Below are 25,648 nucleotides of genomic sequence, written 5' to 3'. Positions count from 1 at the left end.
TTGTATACTATAGTGATATAATTAAGCTTTTCACTCTCGTACCGTACTACCGTACCGGCCTAAACATGGTACTCGACTGAAAAGCTTTGTATTATATCACGATTGTATAAATTACTATTATTTTACGTAGTTTAACATGTTTCTCGTGCACATATGTGTCATATAATGTATTCGACATCCTTAAGTCATACAATTATTGTACCAATCTTGGAATAGTAGCATAATGAGTGCCTCTATACAGATTGAGACCCTATTTTCCTCCAGAGTAGAAGCTACCAAAATCTCAAAAATACTAACATCAAAAATCACTGTGGCCCCACTTCTTAAATCCATCCTTGGGCCCTAATGATCAATCCTGCCAAAGGAAATCTTTGGTTCATCAATAGCCGTATAATTTAACCCTACAGATGCAACTATATGAAAGCGCAGTTAATTTCATTACTTAATGGTCATACTTGCCTTTTGTTTGAATCAAAATGATGTTTGAGAGTGCACCCTTGCACGAGGACAGGGAACGCTGTGGTGCGGGTCGCAGGGGACGCAGGTGCTGGAGGCGGCCAAGCCCTTCCGGACGGCGGCGCTGACGGTTGCAAACCTTCAACGCTATGCATGTCGAGTGTATTTTTTGTGATAAACCTATGTTCTACTGATTCTTGTAAATATATACTATTTTAAGCAATACTTGGGTTAATTCAATCGCTGTGGTTTCAGCTATATGCTATTGGCATGTTTGGTGTATGATTTTAATTATCTAGCTCTGTTCTTTGACTTAGATAGAACATTGTATAATAAATAAGCTTATATGTTGTCAAGCATCCTTGTAAGGGCGATTTCATACAGTACGACCCGATATTGGACGTAGATCATCTGATATCCGGCATCCGAGAAAAAGCCTACGAATATGTCGGTCCGGCAGCTGTCGGGATCACACGTGCCTGAAATTACTGCAAGTGCCTAATTCATTTTTTTAGATTCTTCCATGGATAAATAAATACAGATAGCAATATTTTATACCTACATTCTACTCTGATATCGGATCGCCCAATGTGAAAACGCTCATTGCTGGCAAACATTTGAGTGGTTAATATTAAATGATTAAATGCCTAGTAATTTACCTACCCTTGTTTGTAGGACTAGAAAAAAAAATCCGAGTAAAAAGTGAATTGGTAGGTAGTTAATATTAATGACATTAAAATGCAAAGTTTGGAAGTTATAGTCTTTAATATAGTGACGATTAGTAATTTACGATGTCGGCAAATGCAGTGATTTTATGAAACAGTCTAGTTTTATTCGAAAAAAACTTCTCAGCTGATCCATTCATCTGTAATTAAAATAAAATAAAAACACTTTTATGTACTTACCTAACTATTATCAACTCATTAGAAAGGTAGATGTGTCCTGCTAACTGGCACAGTCTGCAAGTGCCTATTCTAATTTCATAAAAAAAAGTCTGTTACAGTTAGACAAACTCTGCAGCTCTAGAATAATTGCCACCTTAAAAACCATGCCATTGAAAGTGCCTGACTCTGCTCATTTCATTATTTAACTTAAGTATTCTCTTACCAAAATAAATAAGGTACTGCAAATGCAAGGGTTTAAGCACCCCCGTCCATGCAGCGACATTCCTGAAAATTATAAACAATAGTTATTTGTTTACAAGTTGTTGCATAACCGCTCGTACTAATATTGGATACCCGAGCAAGCGAAAGATTCCAATATTGAACCAAGAGCGTAGCAAGCAGTTCGATAAGTGGAATCTTGAAGGTTTAAAGGCACGCAGGTTATAGTTATTTGTTTTACAAGGGGGCAAAGTAGTTGTTTAACCGCACGTGCCAATATTGATACCCGAGCAAGCGAAAGATTCCAATATTGGAATCTTGGGCGTTGCGAGGGTTTCAAGGCACGCAGGTTAAACAAACTTTGCCACCGAGTGAAACACAAAATTTTTCACCACACCAACACGAACAAAATACTGACTATAAAACATCAAATTAAATCAAATCCATCAATTTATTCAATATTTATGATTTAAATGTAAATTCTACCAGCCAGCTTAAGACATCAAGTTAAAATTTGTATGAAATTACTTTGCACTCTTGTGGATAAAATGCAATTTTGCTATCTGTTTTCGAATAGCAAAGTAAGCCTTTAACAGGTGGTGTGGTGAAAAAAATTAGGCAAAAAGCCTCCGAGTGAAACATAAAATTCTAAATCTAAATTAAAATCATCAATATTGTAAATATTTATGAAAATCATCATTTAAATGCCAAACCACCTTTGGACATCAAGTCAAAATTTGTATCAAATTACTTTTCATTAAATGTGGATAAAATGTGAGCCTCAGGACCCCTGGACCACTACAGATATTTGATGTTTAGTACATACTAAAATTTAGTACCTATTTGATACTATTTGGTACCTGAGTACATATATTTGGTACCTCCACTGATATCGAAAAATCGAGCTAATAAAGTGGCCAGACATTCTGACGTCAGGATGTCTGGACCATTTTTGGTTTACATAGTTCTAGACAACACTACTAATTGATATCTTAGTCAATATTTACTACCTATTTGGTACCTGTCAATATATTTTTTTCAAATTTTTTTGGCGTACCAGAAAAAAGTTATGACGGAATTTGAAGTTGTGAGCCCGGCCGTGCCGTTGAAGTATGTAGCGCCTGTCAAAAGTATAGAGGCAAATCCGCCTGCCCTCCTGCGCGCGTCAACTTAAATAGGAATTTAGTTTTAGGCACTCGCAACATCATCTACTACTGACTAGTGGCATTAATATAGTCGAAATATAAAAGTAATTAGTGTAATTACACTAGTTTTCCATTTTCCTCCTGAGAGACCTAAACACGTGGCAACAGTTGGGCAAATTCTAGGGGGAAAATAGCATAAACTGTTATAATTAACAGCGTCATTGGTAATATTGGTATATAGGATGTATTTTGATGATGTGGACCAGTCTATGGTCCACGAGCTCCGTTATAGGGGCTTATCATATAAATAAACCACTGCTTTCGGTAACATTTGTTTTTTGCATCGATTAGTGTCAATTATGAATTAAGAATAAATACAAACATCAAATCAATCATCTACTATCAGTACCTACAACCACAATGCCGCCAAATCTGCCACACAGCTCTACAGCTGCTGAACAGTCGCAAAAATGACCGGCTGTCAGGGGTAAACTGATTTACAAATTTCTCCGCCAGAAGATGTCTCTCAGGGACATGACATGACATTAGACGTTATTGAGACTGTAGGAGGTTCTCTCAGGAGGAAAATGGAAAACTAGTGTAATTACACTAATTACTTTTATATTTCGACTATATTAATGCCACTAGTCAGTAGAGATGATGTGCGAGTGCCTAAAAATAAATTCCTATTTAAGTTGACGCGCAGGAGGGCAGGCGGATTTGCCTCTATTCTTTTGACAGGCGCTACATACTTCAACGCCACGGCTGGGCTCACAACTTTAAATTCCATCATAACTTTTTTCAGGTACGCCAAAAAATTTGAAAAAATATATTTGACAGGTACCAAATAGGTAGTAAATATTGACTAAGATATCAATTAGTAGTGTTGTCTAGAACTATGTAAACCAAAAATGGTCCAGACATCCTGACGTCAGAATGTCTGGCCACTTTATTCGCTCGATTTTTCGATATCAGTGGAGGTACCAAATATATGTACTCAGGTACCAAATAGTATCAAATAGGTACTAAATTTTAGTATGTACTAAACATCAAATATCTGTAGTGGTCCAGGGGTCCTGACGCTCACGATAAAATGCAACTTTGTCATTTGTTTTTGAAGTATCGAGGGAGGTTTTACCACATGGTGTGGTGAACATAGGATTCCCTGAAAATCGTGCAAAGCATTTTTCTAACTTTCTCCGATCCACTTAACGTCCGTTAGGATACGTGAATACCAGTATGTTTTGGTAACAATTCAACTTTGATAAATATAATTACTGTGTAAAAGTAATAAAAATGCAAAATATCAAAGTCATAGATACAACATGTCAATAGGTACCTTATTTAGAATTATAGCCGGCGCCTTTGGCTGCGTCTTGGAAGGCTCTGGCGACTTCGGCTTTTTCGTGCAAGTCTGGTCCACTGATCCACCTAGTCACATCAAATGTGAACATCAGCATCGCATGATTTCAGAATATTATGTGCAGTGAATGGTACTAAAATAAAGCGGTAAAACTACTAGTTGATTGATAATTTGATAAAAATCTAAAATATACCTGGTCCAACGTTAGCGTTTTCCGTAGTAGTAACTTTGTACAGCTGTAATAAAAAAAGTGTGATAGGTAGGTCATCAATAAAAAAGGCGGCGATCGATCAGGCAACGAAACAAATTACAACCACTAGGTATACCTACGCATCTGAAGATTCGGAAGCTACATGTCAATGCATCATTTCAGTCTACGTTTCTATAACACTTTTGCGCACTTATGTTTTTTTCTGTTTATGCGTTTTTTGACGACTTATTCAAAAACTAGTACAGATAATAACTAAGTAGTTTTTACTTTTATAAAAACGGGCTCTCGGCGTAGAACGATACCATAGCCGCCTTAAAATGATTACTCTGGTCCCTGGTGACCTAATAAACTGGTGTGTGCACTCACCCTGCCGTCGTCGCCGGCTGCCAGGCCGCTGGAGAGAGGCACCACGTCCGGCCCCCACTGCTTGATGAAGTGGCCGGTGCGCGCCACCCGCTGCGCCGGGGTGGTCGTCGTGTGAGACCCGCCGCAGTAGCGGTTGCAAATGTGCTTGTCCGTATCTGATCTACAATATTAGGCAGGTATATCTTAGGTGAGTAAACCCTAGCTTATTCATCTTAACCTCCTAAGGCCCAGGCATATAAATAACAAAAATTAAAAGAAAACCCTGGCTTGCTAGATCAGGACCTAATTAATCCTGGTTTACATTTCCCGAATGTGCAATGTAGGTAATTATCGTTAAATCTGAAAACTAAGATTCTTCTGTCATCTATGTGTGACTGTCTAATACACAGATGTCATATATACCATAGATCAAGCAAACGTATCTACTTAGCGTGTCAAATGAACTCAGTGAAATCCACTGAGTTGTCCGTCTTTAATCGCAGCTTGCAGCTTTCGGGCGTCAATTTTTGTAAGTTGAAGTCAATCAAAACATAAAAAATACCTCGTTACGTGATATTCAATTGCAACAACACAAAAATTATGAACAATCAAGAGCCTGAGAAATATTTAAAATTACAGGCAAGAAACAACTTCAGTACAAAATTTGACACGCTCGGCCCCTATACAAATAGATGAACTTGTTTCTTCTATCTAAATAAAGTTCTGTGGTCTAATATGTTACTGAATTATGAACAGATCAGGCAGGCAAGCATGGTCGCGCGATAAACACCTCCCTTACAACTAGTGCAATAGGGACGGTTTTATAGTTATTTGTTATACAAGGGGGCAAAGTTGTATTTTAACGCCGAGTGTGGTATTGAAAAACGAGCAAGTGGAAGGATTCTATAGTTGAACCACGAGCGAAGCCAGTGGTTCGAGAATAGAATCCTGAACTTGCGAGTTTTTTAACACACGAGAAGTAAAATACATTTGCACCCGAGTGTAACACAAAACTTTTCCCCTCACTATGGCGAGGAAACTACAACGCAAAAAACATCATTTATCACAACTTCCAGTAGTTCCACAGGTGGTAAATCATCTTTATTACTAGATTCACCTACTTTTATCAATTTTAAAGCAGCTAATTTGACTTTATTCAAGGTCAAATTACTTTACCCACTAGAGGATAAAATGCGTTTTTACCCGCTGGTATTAAAGGACAAAACACGTGTTTCCGAGCTAGTGAGGGGAAAAGATAATTACCAACATTGCACATTCGGGAAATGTAAATTGTCTTTACTGGATTAATTGGAATGTCTGCATTTTTTGGAGAAACCTTGTAGTTCAGTAATTAGGTGCATGCGGCCTGGTGAAGGGCTACCCGAGGCGGATTTTTATAGAAGGTATGGAAGGTAGGTATTACACAATGATTAATTAATACTATCAATTTCTTACCTAACTTTTACGGGTGCTTTTGGAGCCTTTTGCTTTTCTATGGTTTCCCAGTCGTGCAGGTTACGCTGCGGAATGTTGCTTGCTTGTGTCTTGCGAATCGTGTCTGTGGAATTTGGTTAGCACAATAATTTCTCAATGACTTGATTCAACGTTTGAACGTGTTTAATGTGCTTGGGAGGTGGAAAATATGATGTATAGCGAATATGGTATCTTCATATCATAGGTAATCCGCATGTCGTAGATTTTATTCGTCACTCATCATTGCCATTAGGTATTTCACTTTTACGCCTACATACTTAGTGTACTATCTATGTACGATCGTATACTTAGCTATGTTAGGCTTAGGTTTTGTAGACAGGAATGAGGAGATATAATCCGGTGAAATAAATCAGCGACCTGTTATTAATACTAATTAACGGGACGAACCTAGTTCATAACTAAGGTACGGTTTCATGGACAAATGGGCTGGCAAAGGCTTGCTCGGTATCGCAGCGGTGTTCTCTAATGGCATCACGGCATCTGCGTCGCAGGATATGCAGTTTACCTCTCTGAAAAAGTGGAAACTTGGTATTTGAGAGGTTCAACTAATTCATGTACTAGAGCAACGATGGATGAGCAACGGTACAGTGACTCATATAACCATTTTCGGTCGTAGTTCCTACGCAAATCGGGATATTTTGCGTGCACACAGATTCTGATGTTCGTGTCTCAATTCTTAGTCGCAATATGGTAGTCGTTTAGTCGAGGCTACCCAAATGGGGACGATTGATAACAGGCACAATTGGTCACAGAACTGTGCACTACCCGTGCACAAATTGTTACAGTTTGGCGACTGTTTTCCCAAAATCATTCGTTCATTTCATTCTTTTCAAATGGCGAACTGTCAGAAACGTCAGAAAGAAAAATAAATAAAACTTATATGACATTAAAACGTAATGGCGTAAGAATTTGCAAAAGGTTTAATTATTTGCATTTGTATTGTGGGTTAATGTGGGTTATATGTGGGTTAATTACCATGGGCAATTAAACTGCTCGAGTGATTTCATAAAATAAGTCTGAATCTATCAACGCGCCATCAATTTACCTCAGTTTAACGGGTTTAACCAGCAATAATATTATTTAATACTCAGTGTTTGTGTACATAACTATATTGATTGTTGAATTATTAGTGCTCCGGTGCATATTCTATACTGAAATAACAAAAATAATGCTTAGAAAACCAATAAAGTTGTTAAAATATGGCTTAAGGCTGGGAAATATTCCTGTTAAAAAACAGTCGAAAATTGGTCGCAAAATGGTCCTAGAGTACACGCGTGACCGAAAGCAGTGAATACGTTGTTGGATTTACAAAATAGCTTCTTCTGACAGTGACATTGACATTTTGTTACCGTAATGAGGGCGTACGGCGACTAACAAAGTGTAGTTAGAAACCGCCTGACACTGACATTGACAGCCACAAATTTGTACACATTTTGTTACCGTCATGTGTGCAGACAGCGACTAACAAAGTGAAGTAAGAAACCGTTCTGACAGTGACATTAACAGTCAAAATTTGTACACATTTTATTACCGTATTAATGCGTGCATACGTCGACTACATTTTGTTATTGTATCACGACCGCGCATTGTGTGCACGACATTACCACGCGTTATGTCACATTTGACATTTAGTAAGGTAAAATACCCCATAATGGACGGTGATGCCATTATGGACAAAAAAACACAAATCCTTAAAAATAAGTATCTAAAATACGTTTCTAAAAACTGACGGCTATGTACCATAAACACTAGAGTTGTAGAGCTGTTTAATTTTGAAATTTCAATTAATTCGGTTATTTCTGAAGGATTTGGAGACAAGATAAAATTCACCAGTTTACTGAAAAAAATATCAAGAAGAATTCTTAGTAATGTTGCTAAGAGAGATGAGTTCATGTATAAAATAATAAAAAAATAACGCACGGTGTAATCTTGAATGCGTTTTACTTACTGCATTAAGCATGAGATAAGGTAATAAAACATACTAGTTTGTTGCTCCAAAGATGATAAAGAAATGATGTTATTTTGCGAGTGTCCATTAATGGACCCGAAAAACTGCCTACCTCCTATGATGGACAAGGAACAATTTACAAAACCAAAATTTACAACAAACAATCCTATGTTAAAATAACCCAAACTAATTGTATTTATGGTGTATAAAAAAGACTCATTGCGTATCAGTTGGCTTTAAAAGTAAAATTTTAAACTTATTTCACTGTCCATAATGGGGGATCCATTACTGGAGAACTGCCGTCCATAATTGGAGAAAAAACACCTAGTTTTAATTTGTTAACTATGAAGAAACCAATAGGAGTATCTATTCTGCAATACGTTTGAAATGTAGAAGAAGGATAGGACATTCAAGATTTAACACGCTTGGCGGTAGAATTTTTACATTTATCAGTGAAATATCAAAAACTGGCGAATTTTTTTCTTAAACTGTCCATGATTGGGTTCGTCACCTTAACTAATTTAAAGATTTTGCGACCGAAATGGTTGTATGGGGAGTTATTTACACACCCACAAATCCGTGTTTAACCAAATCCGTCCCTATTAGTTAGGTAGGTACTTTTGTACTTCACTAATAAGACATGAACAATCTACTCGTGTCTGTTTAATAAATGTGACTAAGCAGGCAACCTTAGTAATCGCCTCTTGGTGCCCGCCGCCTCGACATTTCGTCGTAGCGACGCCATCTGCTTCAGGTTGTCTTGTAATAAGCGTAGCTTGGTTTCGAAGAATTCCTTCAGCGGCGACAGCTCCATCTTGTCCAGCTTGCTCTCAATCTCACGCTGCACGTCGTCCAACACCTGCTGCCATAGTGCTTCCTGTGCAGAATTCACAGAGAACCTCCTATAGAGTGGCAGTCTTGTATATTTGGTTCGCGATACGAGTCACCAGTGTTTGGGGTGCGAGGAGCGGGCGGGGAATGTGTTAAGCGCGCTGTGATTGGCCGTTTCAAGGACGGCGGGCAGTCGCGCCAGATGAAAAGGGACAGAAGTATGACTGTCCCTCTACTGACGCGTAAGTGGCCAATGTAAGTTGACCTATGCCGGCTCTGAATAAATTATAAATATGACTTATTTGTGGAATGTAATGCCGTCTGTTTTTAAATTTGAGCTTCTTGTTACCTTTCCACACCATTTCACACTACAGGTGGACATCTTTAAGGCATCAAAATACCCTTTTCCAATTTTTTTGTGCGAAAAACACGCGCTGCTTTCGGGTCTGTTACTTGGTCGATACTGATCGGGCACGGCGAGCGCCCGCGCTTATATCAGTGCAAATACTAGGAAGGCTGGCCACCGCGAGTCGTCTTGTATAGATGTCTATAGGGGTTGGTCTGTGGCAGAATTATACACTTATCAAAGTAACTCCGAGCTCCGTTGGAAGAGTCGTTCATTCAAATTACGAAAGACCGATTGAAGGAAAACCTGGGGGGCGTAATAAGAGTGATTGGTGCATAGTGATCAAAGCAGATATAAGATAAGACACAATTACAAACCTGTGTATTGAGCTTCCCGAGGGCGTGTTCCAGACCTCTGGAAAGATCGTCGCAAGCCATCTCAAACTGATCGTGGGAGACCTTCCGTGCCAGCATGCGCAGGTCCGCCTTCTCAGCCATGGCTTCTGCCATGTCTTCTCGGTCCATTTTGATTGTTTTCAGGATTTCGATTTGCTCCAGAAGTGCCTATGGTTCATGTAACATAATTTGTTAGCCGATCATTACAATATAAGGTAAGTATTAGGTAATTACATTAATTTATCTATCTAATCAAGCGACGCTAGTCTTCGGCGCTTGCATCGGAAACACTGGGTGAAAACGTGGTGGACTGACACGAAACAATCTGTGAAAAAGGTGTCGGTTCGGCTAATTACGTATCAGGCGATACGTGGGCGGGCATTTTCTTTGCCCAGCGGTTAAGTTTGGCGGTTCAAATGGGGAATTAATGCGCCAGAAAATATTGGGGTTTCCGGAGGCGAGTGAATGCTTATTATTACTAGATTCACCTACTTTTATCAATTTTAAAGCAGTTAATTTGACTTTTGAAGGTCAACTTACTTTACCCACTAGTGGATAAAATGCGTTTTTACCCGCTGGTATTAAAGGACAAAACACGTGTTTCCGAGCCAGTGAGGGGAAAAACTATATATACTTTGATATGTTGATGGCGGTCATCCTTCTCGCCGGCCAGCTGGCGCGCCACCTCGTTCACCTGCTGCAACTGCTCCTGCATATCCTGCACTGTCTGGTACAGCTGCAGCAGACCTGGTCAACGTATTGTTATTTCTTATCTTAGTTATGACGCTACTAAAAATTTTTAAACTAGATAATTAGGTATCACTTAAAAAGTACCAAAAAGGTATCTCGTCAAGAAGTGAGAACCAGATTAAAATAACACCGTCAATAGAATTCAGTTCTAGGTAAGTGGTGTCAAGTCCAAGTTCACTTTAAATATCATAATAAGCTAGCTAATTCAGCACTTGACTTCGAAGCGTTGTGTTAATAGAAATCTAAAGTTTGAGTTAGATTGGTCTAATAATTATTTGTACCTTCCAAATCTTTGGCCAAATTAGGTGAAAGCTTGAGTACGCCGAGGTCGTCATGGAGAGCTCCAACTTGACGCATAAGGTGATCAAGCTGGTCTTGGAAATTATTCAACTGCAGGAAAAACGTCCAGAAGGTTTATTTATTAATCTTCCTGAAAAGTCTTTCTAATTTTCTATCACTAAAAGCCTAACAAGTGAATAGATATTGACAGTAATGTTTTAAGTGAAATATACCTATCCCAAAGAAATCATATCCATCATGCAGATATGAAAACCACTTTTCAGTGGGGAAGATGCAGTAAAACCAGAGTGAATTACTCAAGTGGCGGCTGATTGACGAAGCAACTGGTCACTCGCTCTACAGGCAAATAGAATAATGGTAAGACACTTGTGTCCCATCTCGAGTACCAAGAAACAATTAGTGGTCTTTAAATGAAATATTGTTATGGAACAATACACATAAGTAAGGGAAATATATAGTGCCTACACCGCAATGTACAAAGTTTCGGCGCACAGAACCGGGAGGATAAGTCCTGTCCTCACTGGTGCCTCTGTCCTTAGTCATTCCCTCACAACACTCCTTGATGCCCAGCTCCAGCTGCGTCAACCAATCCGTGAACACCGTGGTCTTTCCCATCGAAGAGCTTCGATGGCGCACGGTGCACAGGACCGAGAAGAGTAAGAGTTTTGGATGAGAAGGATCTGCCCTCACCTGATCCTGGACAGTCCCCTTGTCCTTGCCCATGCCCTCGCAGCACTCCTTGATGCGCTGCTCGAGTTCGGCCAGCCGGTCCGTTACCGCCGCCGTCAACCCCGCCGACGGGTGCGACGCTGGTGCACTTTGGCCTACAAATGAACCCTCGATCAATAAAGCTTAGAAGGTACAGCCGGAGGAGGAAGACGACTCTTAGGGAATGAAAGCAGAAATATCCATACTAATATGGGAAAGTGTGTGTGTCTGTTTGTTTGTCCGTCTTTCACGGCAAAACGGAACGACGAATTGATGTGATTTCTTAAGTGGAGTTAGTTGAAGGAATGGAAAGTGACATAGGCTACTTTTTGTCCCTTTCTAACGGCGAGCGAAGCTGCGGGCAAATGATAGTTAAAATATAAAATTAAATAGATTACCACCCGCGGTCGCCGGTGGTCTACCGGGTGATGGCAATGGCTCAGGCAGGGGCCGCGGGGCGAGCAGCTCTTCAACCGGGGCGGGCTCCGGCGGTGGTGGCAGTGTGATTTGTTCCTTTAGATCTGTCGATAAAATAAATTATTCATAAAGACTGTATCGTTAAGGTGGCTCGCTTTCCATACAAAAAACATCTACCATTTATTTAGTCACCGCACAACTACAACTAAATAAAAATATGCGCATACATCTACTATACATTATCCGTCGTCGCGGTAGTGAATGAAATACATTGTTTCGTACAGAAATCATGGACAAATCCATGTGATTTTTTTTATTAATTTTACGTAAATGTGCGTGCCAAATTTTGTGTACAGACACAGAGCCGTCATATTTCGCGCATTTTTAGTTGACATTGTCATCAGTGACATTTGGCTCTTGACAAGTAATTATATAAAGATATTGGTTTAGTTAACTCAAGCAGACTCAGAAATAATGACGCATTTTGTCAACAAAGATATAGCCTGACAAGTTTTTATTTGACCCTCGCCACGTTGCGGATTTTCAGCAGAACTAATTTCTTTTACTGGCAAGGATTACTATTTGACACCCGTCATCGAAAGCCATCGAATGTCAGTGATATAAACAAGAAGAAAAGATTTTAAATTTCCTAACGGTTTCATCGCAAATATGCCCAAAATAATATTGAAAAAGTGAAAATAATTATACTTAATGTGAAAAATGAATTACAACAAAAAAGGATGAAGGATTTCACAGCATTTCGATGATAATGTTCCGAAATCGGTTGTTGACATGTCCGGTACTGACGGTTTATAGTGCGGTTTTCCTGTATTGATTAGTTGGTTTCGATTAAGCTCAATGTATTTTTTGTTCTTATTTAAGGTGTCTGTAGCTCTGCCGTGAAAAATATTTATAGAAATAAGGAGGCTGTTCCATCATTGCTACCAGTACAAAACAAGGTCTCACGCAAAAAGAAAATAAACATTGACGACTTTGATGCAGGCACAAGATTCATGTGTATTTTAGGCTGTGCGGATACAAGTAGCGAGTATTCAAACCTTGCTTATTACATTTTTGTTCTCTAAAACCATGTTTTAGTTTTCTACAAATATTAACGCGAGACCAGTACACACTGTCCCCATTATATATGACGTCCGCACTTTATTGCCATATGAAAACGTTTTGTAGCGACACTTCTTCAGGGTCAAATAAAATCTTGTCAGGCTTTACATATCATGTATTTCGACACTGATAATGTAAATCGAAATGGCGTCTCGGTCAAACGACCGACTATGATGCAGAAGATCGTGCGTTCCATTCCGAAGTTTTTTTTAATCATTTGAACTTTTATGGATTTATTAAGTATTTTTTTATTGGAATATTTGACTATTACTATATTGCTTTCCTATTTTTTTATTTTCATACAAAAATACAATACAAATTTTTTCTACTCCCGTGTTGTTATTCGTCATTTACCGTGTCGTGCATAGATCGTTAAAACCTTACATAAAAGATGCCCGCCCCCGGCCGGCGCCCCGCGCACCCACGCATACGATATAGCTCTTACAGCATTGTCAGGTAGCCGTTAAGGGATATAGCGGGCCGCGGGGCGCCGGCCGGGGGCGGGCGGCGGCGCGGGGGAGTGCGAGAGACAGGGTGAGTGCAGAAACATTGCAGAGGACAAGTCAAAATACTTATAGGAAACAGTGCGAATTTTACGAAAGTTATTCTAGAAAACTATTCAAAAGTAAGTGCATGGTCGTAGAAGAAGTATTGTATGCAACGGTGTTTAACTGAGTAAGACAACTTTGAGTAGCTGGTTGACGTTGTTGTTGTGTGATTTTTTCTTCATTATGCTATCATATTTTTATTTGCTTATAACAAACAAGACATGGGCTTTAATAAGACAAATATAAGGTACGCATTTTGTTGGTTTCACGAGCACGATTTCGGACAAATGCGTAGGTACAAGACGATACGATTGCGAAAAAAAATTGTACGGTGCGAACCTCAACTATCTACATCTACACATGATCCACTTAGCAGACTCTTCTTTCAAAATATTGCCCATTCGCTGACACTACGTCGACATCACTCGACAGCCGAACTACTGCCGCAGAAAGGACATAGGTACCGACCTACCCGTATATGTATTTTCAGTGACAGTACGTCAACAGCAGAAACCATTATGAAAGGGTAGGCTTGAGGCCGAAAGTCCACGTCAATATGATCATAGGTCTGTATGCCTCCTTTTTTCTCCCACGTGAAGAAAAAGGACGGCATATGTTGCCTATTGATCATATTTCTATGATAAGCATACATACGATAGTGGATAATCGGCCTAACTATTATTGGTCTTCATTTGACTTGAACTCTACTGAACGTGAAACCCTGTACGCACGTACGCACCTAAATTGCTTTGAAGGCTCTGCATCGCGTCATAGAAGGTCTTGTTCAAGAGGTCGATGTCGGCGCGCAGGCGAGCCAGCTGGTGCCGCATCATGTCCCGGTCCTGAGCCGTCTCCGCCGCCAGGGCTTCCCACTGCCGGGCAGAAACTGATTGTCCGCCTTGCCCAACTTGCCCTTCTTGCATTCTGTTCAAATGTCAAACAAAGCGATAGCATAAACTAGTTCTCGAGATATTTAGTAATGTGACAAACAGACAGACGGACAGAGTCGCCTCATAAAGATTCTTTTGTTACCATTTTGGTACGGAACCCTAAAAAGGAAACTATCAAAACCATTTAGCACCACTTAAGACTAGACCGGCATAATCAAATGAATATTGGTAGGTATGTACACTTATATAATATTGACAAGCGTGCCAGCTAATAGATTATTTGTAAACTTGCATTCGAGGGTAAAAACAACTTCCAAGTTCGTCGATTTTTCAAGAATCTGCTTCACTGATGACAGTGATGACATTATTCGTGATCGATTCGTAAGACGTTTAAAAAATTGGGCCCCAAGGATCCTAGACTTATATTGACCCAATCAAAACATCAAAACTCTCAAAACCTTAAACATTTAAAAGGAAGACATGTTTCCCTGATTTTACTTATGAAAATACTTCGGAATGTAGTGGCCAGCCTGTTATGTAGACACATTTAAAGAAATATGACTGACTGGTCAGTTTGCGAGGGGGTAGCGAGCGTCGCCGGCGCTGACCCTGCGCCGCTGCCGCCGCCGCCGCCGCCGGCGCCGGCTGTCGCCGTTCCCAGAGCCGTTCCTGCCGCCGTACTGGAATAAAAAGGAATACAATTTATACAATCAGTCATCGTTAAATAAGAGTTACACGATCTACATTTATAGCGTATCAGGTGATTTGTGCATTCTTAAGTCCTGTATGTACAGCACAGAGAACCTCCTATAGAGTGGCAGTCTTGTATATTTGGTTCGCGATACGAGTCACCAGTGTTTGGGGTGCGAGGAGCGGGCGGGGAATGTGTTAAGCGCGCTGTGATTGGCCGTTTCAAGGACGGCGGGCAGTCGCGCCAGATGAAAAGGGACAGAAGTATGACTGTCCCTCTACTGACGCGTAAGTGGCCAATGTAAGTTGACCTATGCCGGCTCTGAATAAATTATAAATATGACTTATTTGTGGAATGTAATGCCGTCTGTTTTTAAATTTGAGCTTCTTGTTACCTTTCCACACCATTTCACACTACAGGTGGACATCTTTAAGGCATCAAAATACCCTTTTCCAATTTTTTTGTGCGAAAAACACGCGCTGCTTTCGGGTCTGTTACTTGGTCGATACTGATCGGGCACGGCGAGCGCCCGCGCTTATATCAGTGCAAATACTAGGAAGGCTGGCCACCGCGAGTCGTCTTGTAATAGATGTCTATAGGGGTTGGTCTGTGATGTACAGTCACCAGAAATACTTATTATATAGTAACATGCTTATACTCTTCGAAGGCTTCAAAAATATGGGAAACGCTCTTAAAGCATTCGAAGCGTAACATGTTATTGCTGGCCCCGTAGCCGAATGGCATTTCTCCGACGCCAAACGAAAGCGATACGCCGCTGGCTCTGTCGCGCCAATACGCAAGCGCGATAGAGATAGATATCTACTAGCGCTTCGTTTTGTGAGCGTTTCGTGAGCGATTGTGCCATTCGGCTAGCCACCCTGGTGACTGTAGGCAAGCGTAGGTTATAATACCATAATTATGATTCCCAGGTACTTACATTGAAAATATTGACTAGCGAAACCTTAAAATCCTAAGAAACCAGCAAATTTCTCAAATGGCTTTTGTATATACGGTATACTTTGCTACTGCAATTTTTACTTATAAACTAGGTAAGGTGCATTAGGGTAATTCCGAATGACAAAAATGCTCGGATAATTCCGAAAGGGGAATCTTGAGATATGGAAATAATGGTGATTTTTATGCGACTTTCATAATTAGACGACTTTCGGAATTACCCTAATGCACCTTAGATGTTTTACGCTAAAGTTTATTATATTTGTTTAGATAGCCTTATCTAATATTAGGTCGCTAACTGCAGCTTGTTGACGTTGTGCTTTATGAATAAGGGTGTTAATAACTAAGCTTGATCTGTTCCACGTTGCAGAGTGTGGCTGTCATAGACGTAAAAGTCCTATCATACAAACTTCAATACAATCAAAAATTCAAATCTCTTACCCTATTCCCCCCGGTCTCGGACCGCCTTCCCTTATCAGGTCTTCCACCAGAGAGCTAAGCTTGGCAAGACCCGTCTCAGCAGCTTCCAGTCGAGACGATACGTTCAAATTCGTCCACATGTCAGTAATTGCCTTCATGTTTGTTTGAGATCTGCGCAAAAAGGGCAAAAGTGTACAACTTGTTAAGTGTTTAATTCTAAGAAGAAGAATAGCTATTGTATTTTTTTGCTTTTGAGCATAGTTTAAAATTTTATACCTAATTATATGCCCTATATCGCTTATATTTAATGTAGTGAGAAACTTCGACGAAGAGAGATCGCACCGCATTTAATGTGATAGGTAAAAGTACCTACTTACCTAGGTACTTAATTGGTAAGTTAAAACACTTGTACTACTATATATTCTGTGGTAAAACGTACTGCACGTGTGTAACAAAAAAAATACCACTGTGAATGTTCAAACTAGGTAAGTATATAATAGCCGATAAAGTTTATCGCGAAATATATTATTCGGGGCTGATCAGTGTAGGTATTAGTTCACATTCATGATAAAACGATACAAACCTGACTTCCTCTAATATCTGCTCGTTCTTTGGCATACTACCATAAACACGATCCTTGAGGTCCTGAACAGCGCTCTCGAGCAGGTTAAACTTGCTCAAAGTCACCAGAGATAGTTTCTCCGATGACGTCATCTGGCGGGGCTCCGTGTGTTTGCCTTCCTCCCCCATCACGGCTTCTTCATGAGCTCCTTCCTCTTCGGGCATGCCTTCCTCTTGGCCCTCCGAACCAACCTTGCCAGCGCCACCGGTTTTGCCGGCTCCTGGTTTGTCGGGTCTCGCTTTCAGCCCGGATCCCTCCGTAGAGGATAAGGGTGCTGTATATCAAAATTGATTAATTAAGTAATATGTGACCAAAAATGTTTTTAACCCCCGACGCAAAAACGAAGGGGTGTTATAAGTTTGACGTGTCTGTCTGTCTGTCCGTCTGTCTGTCTATCTGTCTGTCTGTTTGTTTATCTGTGTGTCTGTCTGTGGCATCGTAGCTCCCGAACGGATGAAGCGATTTAGATTTAGTTTTTTTGTCTGAAAGCTGAGTTAGTCGGAAGTGTTCTTAGCCATGTTTCATGAAAATCGGTCCACTATGTTGCAGTCGGGGGTTTTTACAAAATTTTAATTTTTAAATGTAGAAAATTACTGCCTTGCGTGAATCTTGCCGAGACGACCTCTGGATCGATACTCCACCGCTCTGTCATCTAGCCATCAAGACCCCATTCATCGATTACACGAATTGACAGGTAATGTAGGTATACAATTTGTGATAAATATAATAAGTACTAATCTAAACACAGTATACATTTTAAACATACCTACGTATTACTTGCGACACATTTGATGTCGTAAATTTAATTTCGTTGAACCGAGCGAAAGCAGTACAGAGCATCTCCGTTATCCGGTTGTTTGTCTTTCTGGGTCGCAACAAAGTTCCTTATTACTTATTTTGTGAATAAAATGAAACCTTCTCATTCGTTTTCGGAGAATAAAATACTTAAAAACTTTACCAGTCGGTGTACTGTAAACCTAATTATGGAAGGAGAATAATACTCACCGGAATCCTTTTTGACACGTTCCACTGAAAAAGAATTTGATTTATTTAAGAACAAGGGTATAAAAAAGTTCTTTTTGTTGCACCGTGCATCCTTTTCAGGTGCTTTTTCTTTTCGTGTTTCGCAAGTTCTTTTCCTTTTCTGCTCAAAGTCCAAGTTTTCAGACATTAAATTGTATTTTCAGTACAGATGGTGTTTTTTACGCACTAGTGCGAGAAGTGGTTCATTATATGTCAGGTCGAAACTTCGGAGGGCCATCTGTACTGAAAAACGTCGTACGATTCACGTGCGAAAAGGAAATTCGTAACTCGTGTCGATTTAAAACACTTCCTTCGGTCGTGTTTTAATTTATCGCCACTCGTTTCGAACTTCCTTTTTTCGCACTAGTATCATTATGTACTATTTCGGGGTCTATATTTTCGTAATTAAATAATGAGTCTCACTCCTCAAGTCAATATAAATAAGTCGAGTCTAAGTACGTTTTATAATTAGTATTTTATTTTATTTACCTACTAAAAGTGTAGGCTCGACAGGGGCTGTGGAAGAAAAATAAATAAATTCAATGTCAGCAATTTAACTCTTTTAACAAGTAACTGAAATGAAACCGATGTAGTTACAGAGAGCGGATCTTAGAACATGTTTAGAACATGATTAAATAAAACACCTATTGTAATGATTGTACTCTTGTTATAATTATTAGAATGATCGGATGCAGGTAGTCTTAATGTATTCGTAGAGTTCCGCCACATCATCCATACAAATCCAATCCAAGCCCAAACTCGAGGACACTGAGAAAGTGAATGTCCCATTGCTCTATAAATTAAAAAAAAACTTACGTGGTGGTGGTTTTACTGCCTTAGATTTCATGGGCTGAAATATAGTGGAAATAATTAATAAATCAATAAATCACAGATAACTAATAGCTAGTAGTAAGCTAGTGAGATTAGCCGAGTACGAAGACGGGTTTCAAATTTGTAGATAAATGAGCCTTATGCAGAAAAAGTGTAGGTACATTCCACTAATGTCTTCAAAATATTTACTTACTTATTGGGCTCATTTTACTCAGAATCGTTTGTACTTTCAGGTCTTATACATGAGAATTATGTGTCTACACTTTACATAGTTTCATTGTAGATCCTACAGGCTCTTAACATCAATAAAAATATCTTCTCCAAGCAGGCAAGCATGAACGCGCGATAAATGATAAAACGTCAGGCCGACCCTATCGAACTTACAAATAGTGCGATACTGGGGCCCGTTTCTCAAAACTGAAAGTTACAAGTTACAAGCGGAAGTCTCTTTCCAACTTGTCATTTATTAGACATCAATTGACAACCACTTGTAAATTGTAACTTATAGCGTCGAGAATTGGGCCCCTGATGTTTTAACATTTATCGCGCGACCATGCTTACCTCAGCACACAGTCAGATGATATGGCAGATGTCTAAGGCTACATGAATGAGCTAATCAAATACCGTGGTGGCGTCGGTCTCGACGATGTACTCGGTGATGGCGACGGTTTGCGTGTCCTTGCCGGCGGCGGGCACGGCCTGCGGCGCGGCGCCGCCCAGCAGCTCCACCGGTCTGTCCAGCGCGTTAATCTGCTGCGCCAGGCAGTGCAGCACCGTGTGCAGCATGCAGAAGTCCACCACGCCGACCTAAATGTTACATCTCGTCAGTTTGCCCAGAGATTTGTCCACGACAGTTTACCATGAGGCGGGAGGATGTCCACGACAGTTTACTATAAAATGCCATTTCGAATTGAACGGAATAAACGTAAACAAACTGCTGTCACTGTCAAATTAACACGTGCATTTCAAGTAAGGGGTTTTCAATTTTAAGGGCCGACAACTTTTAAACAGTTATTAACGATCACTCTATTACACACGAAATCGTGAATCGAAAAAACACACGATGTCTGTTATATGTATTATGTTATGATGCAAGTCAAAATAAAAATCGGTCCAAAACTGACGAAGTACTGTCATATCAAATACTTACAAAACCAATAATTTAATTGATTCCAACCACCTTATTATGCACCACCGTATTTGAACACGGTTTTAATTATCCATTAAATTTGACTACTACCTGGTCTCGAAAGTTGACGGAAAATAATGTTTCATTCGTAAGTCATTAGCCATTACGCTGCCCGAGAAGGGTATAAGTAAGTATTTAATAAGATGAGAGTAGTTACTATATAGAGTAAGTTTATTTTACAGTTTCTCATTCGGTAACTTTAACTTTTAACTAGACGTGCATTGAGCGATCTACCTACTTAACTTAGTGCCATATACTTACCTCGGGTGTGCCAATTGCTAGGTCAATCATGGACCGGATGTCCGTTAGAACCGAAGCAGCTGCACATAAAAAAGGGAAGGGTAAAAATTAAAAATATTTATTTTAGAGTGTTTGCTGCTGTCTAAATCCTACCTACCAAACCTGTCTTATACATATTTAAAGGTTTACACATAAGTAGACATTATTTTGAATAAAAAGTGTGTAACTGAGAACCTGCAGCTAAATAATTATAGCAGGTACAGTCGACTACAAAGAGATGTATCCATTTTTTCACCTTATTACAATGCAATAAGGTGAAAAAGTGTATACATCTCTTTGTAGTCGACCGTACAATCACCTGCAATAACATGTTAGTGCGTTTTCACATTATCCGATCCGATATCGGATGTGGGAAGGATTTAAAAGGCAAAAATCAAAGATGGCGGCTTAAATGTATGGGATATCGGTCCTACATCGATATCGGATCGGATAATGTAAAAACGCACTCACATTAGGGTTAACTGCAGAAAAAAATTACCTTTTCGTGATAATTATCGCAGGTGACTGTACAAAAGTGTGACAAAGGGAACAATAATGGAGTCTAAAAACTTCATTTTTTTGTGACGCGACGTAATGAATAGATCACGCCTAATATCTTGAGATGAGACATCTCAACCAAGGGCAAACTCTTCAATACCTGTGTACTACCCGTCCTAATTCTATGGAAGTCAAACGTGGCCACTCAAAAGACACTTAACTTCAAAACTGGAAAGTTGCCAACATTCCATGGAACGAAGTATGCTTGGACTCCGGAGAGCGGACCGTGCTAGAAACTCCTCCATAAGATCAAAAACCAAAGTACAAGATGTAACAGTTCAATAAAAATAAAAAGGTTAAAATGGAAATGGGCTGGTCATTTGGTCAGAGGAGGCGAAAAATGGAGTAAAAGTATAACTGAATGGTACCCAAGGGGTTGGATACAAAACGAAACGAAAGGGAAACGGAAGGCTGGCTCACAGCTAAAAAGATGGGATGATGACATTCGCTTAGTCGCCGGAGTAACCTGGAACAGAGTAGCACTTGACAGAAACGAATGGAGGAGGCTGGAGGAGGCCTTTGCCGACTGGCAAACAGACTTTCAGATGATAAGAAAGAGAGATATATTAGAATACTAAAACTATATCCATCTGAAATGTGCTGAGGAAGAGGCTCATATAATAAAAAAAATATCTTGAACATGTTGACTTTGTTTGCTCCCGCTGGCTGATAAATTTGACTTTTAAGGATTGATTTTGATTGATAAATAGGTATTTAATATGTTTCACGTTTACAGTTAATATGTAGGTATAGTGTATGGCGGCAAAATATGTTAAACTTTCGTGCCTTGAGTTGAGACCCCTGAAAATCGCCAAAATATGTTAAACTTTCGTGCCTTGAGACCCCTGAAAATCGCCATGCTCATGTTTCATGAGTAGTTAAACAAATGTGACCCCTGAAAACCAGTAAATAACATGGTGACCAAAAATAAAAATTGGAAATCCTGATTAGTTTCGCGTGGTTCGCTCTGATTGATTAATTCCACAGACCTTTCATTTAGGTAACGCTTGTAAACATCATACATATAATATGTATATATTATGGTAAATGTATAACTTGATAGTCTTTCTTCCAGTAGGTAGGTACATTATTTCTTGTATGCTTAATTTGTAAATAAAAAATGTGTTAATTATAGTATTGACACTGTCAATTACTTTCTAAAAAAAACTGTAATGCGGATCAGAGCTTGATAATGATAACTCCATAGGTAGGTAATATTAATAACTATAAAAAACCCACCTGCCATATTCAACTTATCGTAAACATATACTCGTTAACGAATAGTTAGAAACGAAAGCAATAAACAATAGGTACGAAAAACTAAAACTGATCCAAAATGTTTCATAGAATATATAAATCTAATGTAAACATCGTAATTATTTACTACAACAAAATGCATTGACAACTGATTTTGACATTAAGCTTTTTTAGAATGACACATGCCTCGAACTTGTATGCCAGGGTTTATTGGTAAATATTCTTTAACCACCTATTTATTCGGAAACTTAACATGTATGTGGGTTGGGGCATAGACTGTACAAATACGTAGATGGCGGGTATGTGGCGTCATCATGGCACCACCTTTGGTTTACTTATACATTCTCTTTAGCCACCTATTTGTTCGGAAACTTAGCATTTATTTAGGTTGGGACATGGACTGATGTAGTTATAGATGGCAGGTATTTGGCGTCATCATGTCACCACTTCTTCATTACGATCCCGACAGTATATGACTGATAGCCAGCAGGTTAGTAAACATATATTATAAATTAAAAAATATTGAGTTTTTTAAGAGAACAAGTGGAACCCTGACCCTTTAGCACAACTTGCCTTGTCGCGCGCGAGTCCATACTTGAATTCGCGCTGTATGGACTCGCGCGCGACAAGGCAAGTTGTGCTAAAGAGGCTGGTACAGTCACCGGCAAAAATAAGTTATGATTTCTGTACCTTGTCGCTTTTAATCATTTGACAACTTCGTATGACATTTCAAACAAGATTTTAATGTGACAAGGTACGCCGGTGACTGTTACTTACTGATTTAAGATCGAGTAGTATAATTTTGCGATATAGCTGTATATCTGTCTCTTTCGGTACATGGTAATTGGTATGCTTCACGAGAGTAAACAGTATTTTAGGCTTAAAACCTTCTGTCTGTATTTTCGTTTCTAGTATGTCTATGAATTGGGCGCTTGGGCGGGTGCGGCCCTACTGTTGTTATTTATACAAAGTTTTTGTTGTAATGCTGCATCCACAGTTGATCCACAAGAAATCTACAGTATCCACAAATAATAGGTTATTTGGCGAACATTTGTGAGTGTGTCCTTATTTGGTCCTTATAATACCCTTAAATAAAGTCAGCCGGACAATGAATAACTTGGCTAAAAGAGCTAATATCCAAGACATAAATATCTATTTAAAAAAATCTCATGCTTATATGTCGTGGTATGTCAATGTGTTTGATTAGAATAGAGACTATTATACCTATCTTCTTCATGATAATTTTATTATTATGATAATATTTTTATGAGGATTTTAAGCTTTAACCCATCGTATGCTGCAGCCATGCATCCGTGCATAGTATGAATTTTATTATGGAATGATTGAAGAGTACATTGAAATATTGTTTTCCGAATTTGTCATGCGCTTTCTCCAGGACGAAGATTGCAGACGAGGAACTGCCGCCCTAGCTGAAATGAATGACAATTGTTGACGCCTAGAGGCCGATCATAGATGGAAACGCAGCCTGGCCCTGTCGCGCCAATAAAGAAGAGCGATGGAGATAGAAGATGATATTATCGTGAATCTTTGGGATTTAGCTACGTACCCTGCATAGAATCGCGGGAGCGGTGGTAACAAGACTGGTGAGCACGAACAGTGAACTACGCGAATACCTATACCACGGTGAGTTAAATATTATTAAATAAAGATATTTTTATCTCATTCTGTCACAGATTGACTGAGTCTTAGTACTAAGATAATGATACTTATTTATAATAGTATGATAGTAGGACCATCCGCTTAGCAGGCAGGTTAAGTACCGGCTACCGGCTAGGTCAGACCGGTGGCACACCTCGGACACTGGCGATCAAATATATGAAAGAGGCGCGTTCCTAACACACATTCTAAGCTCGTGTAGGTGAACGCGTACCATGCTTGTGTGAGTGAGATATGACAGGTCGACTGTTCGCGTTTTTGACAGGCGGTAACTGTGAGGTAATCGAGAGGGGGTGGGCTGCACTTTCAACGGGGAGCGGGAGTGGCCATACTGTACGATAGTACTCTTTATTATACTCTGCCGGTGGTCATCGTTTCGTCGGTCAAGTGCACATGCAAGTGTATGTCCTGACATAATATAATGAACCATTCTCGGACTAGTGCGGTCAAATATATATTTATATGTCAGGTCAAAACTTCGGAGCCATCTGTACCTACTGAAAAACGTCGTACGATACACTTACGAAAAGGAAATTAATTTATCGCCACTCGTTTAGAAACTTCCTTTTTTCGCACTTACGTAATGTACTATATTAGGGTACCCCACTTACTACAAGTGGGAAGTGATTTTTTTTATCATTTCAACCCTAACGTATGATATATTGTTGGATAGGTAAGTATTTAAAAATTAATGGATATTTACGGAAATCATTTTTTGATATTGTTAATATTATCGGAAATAATCGCTCCAAAAGTTAAAAAAAATGTGTCCCCCCTCTCTAACCTTTGAACAAGAAGGTTGGTTGAACAGTTATTGAAAAAAAATACGGGAAACTACGGAACCCTACACTGAGTGTGGCCCGACACGCTCTTGTCCGGTTTTTTAATTTTTTCAAACTCAAAGCAACAATGTAGGATACTGGAATACGAGTTGTAGGTACATATTTAGTTACCTACGTTAAACTAGAAGATTAGAGTCTCATACACTCTTTGTTTTAGATTCCTTAAGCCTAAACAGCTTGGCACCATGTTGCCACTGTTAATCCTAACTTGATGTGACGAAAATGCAGGATACGTACTAGTAGAGATTACACTACATATATGGTCGTTATTACAATAAATTATCGGAAGAACTGCTATTAGCTTGTGGATACCATTGTCAAGCGTAGTTTATTCTTACATTTATCAATTAATTATCAAGTCGGAAAAAAAACACACTGGTTAAGCCCTTTAATCGAAAACGGTGCCCAAGCCGTTTGAGACGTAACAATAGTTATTTGTTTTACAAGGGGGTTAAGTTGTTGTTTAACCGCACGTGCCAATATTGATACCCGAGAAAGCGAAAGATTCCAATATTGAACCGCGAGCGTAGCGAGTGGCTCAAAAAGTGGAATCTAGAGCGTTGCGAGGGTTTCAAGGCACGAAGGTTAAATAAACTTTGCCACCGAGTGAAACACAAAATTTTCACCACACCAACACGAACAAAATAGATACTATAAAACATGAAACTAAATAAAATCTATGAATTTATTCAATATTTATGATTCAAAATCATCATTTGTAGGTAAATTCTACCAGCCAGCTCAAGATATCAAGTTAAAATTTGTATGAAATTACTTTGCACTCTTGTGGATAAAATGCAATTTTGTTTTGCTATCTGTTTTCGAATAGCAAAGTAAGCCTTTACCAGTTGGTGTGGCGAAAAATACTTAATGTATGGTGGAATTGCGTAGGTGTCTTTAATAGGTCTACAAAATCGTCTGAGACTTAAGTAA

At 39.3% G+C, this 25,648-nt stretch overlaps 1 protein-coding gene across 1 annotated transcript; it reads right to left on the bottom strand.

The window, feature by feature from the left end:
- LOC125241806 lies at positions 1–22,308 on the bottom strand. Its single transcript, XM_048150449.1, has 23 exons — positions 22,179–22,308; positions 20,364–20,422; positions 19,538–19,720; positions 18,899–18,932; positions 18,572–18,598; positions 18,065–18,088; positions 17,021–17,333; positions 16,459–16,608; positions 14,939–15,052; positions 14,222–14,406; positions 11,794–11,916; positions 11,378–11,511; positions 10,669–10,777; positions 10,272–10,384; positions 9,620–9,805; positions 8,755–8,942; positions 6,505–6,626; positions 6,079–6,181; positions 4,645–4,804; positions 4,261–4,303; positions 4,044–4,135; positions 1,564–1,625; positions 1–1,321 (listed from the first exon to the last, which is right to left on the bottom strand). Exons 1-22 carry the CDS (start codon positions 22,183–22,185, stop codon positions 1,596–1,598), a joined length of 2,499 nt encoding a protein of 832 aa, XP_048006406.1. The 5' UTR covers positions 22,186–22,308; the 3' UTR covers positions 1–1,321; positions 1,564–1,595.
- Between the last annotated feature and the right edge of the window lie 3,340 nt (positions 22,309–25,648).

The sequence above is a fragment of the Leguminivora glycinivorella genome, chromosome Z, assembly GCF_023078275.1.
Source record: "Leguminivora glycinivorella isolate SPB_JAAS2020 chromosome Z, LegGlyc_1.1, whole genome shotgun sequence".
NCBI lineage: Eukaryota > Metazoa > Arthropoda > Insecta > Lepidoptera > Tortricidae > Leguminivora > Leguminivora glycinivorella.
The sequence above is the reverse complement of the archived record's forward strand: the minus strand, read 5'-3'. Positions and strand labels throughout refer to the sequence as shown.

What these genes read in the sequence shown, in the direction of transcription:
- LOC125241806 (XM_048150449.1), bottom strand. An exon ending in TCGAGACCGACGCCACCACG is followed by an intron (nt 18,933 to 19,537) that starts GTATTTGATTAG and finishes ACTATATTTCAG; the next exon opens with CCCATGAAATCTAAGGCAGT. An exon ending in GGCAGTAAAACCACCACCAC is followed by an intron (nt 18,599 to 18,898) that starts GTAAGTTTTTTT and finishes TTTCTTCCACAG; the next exon opens with CCCCTGTCGAGCCTACACTT.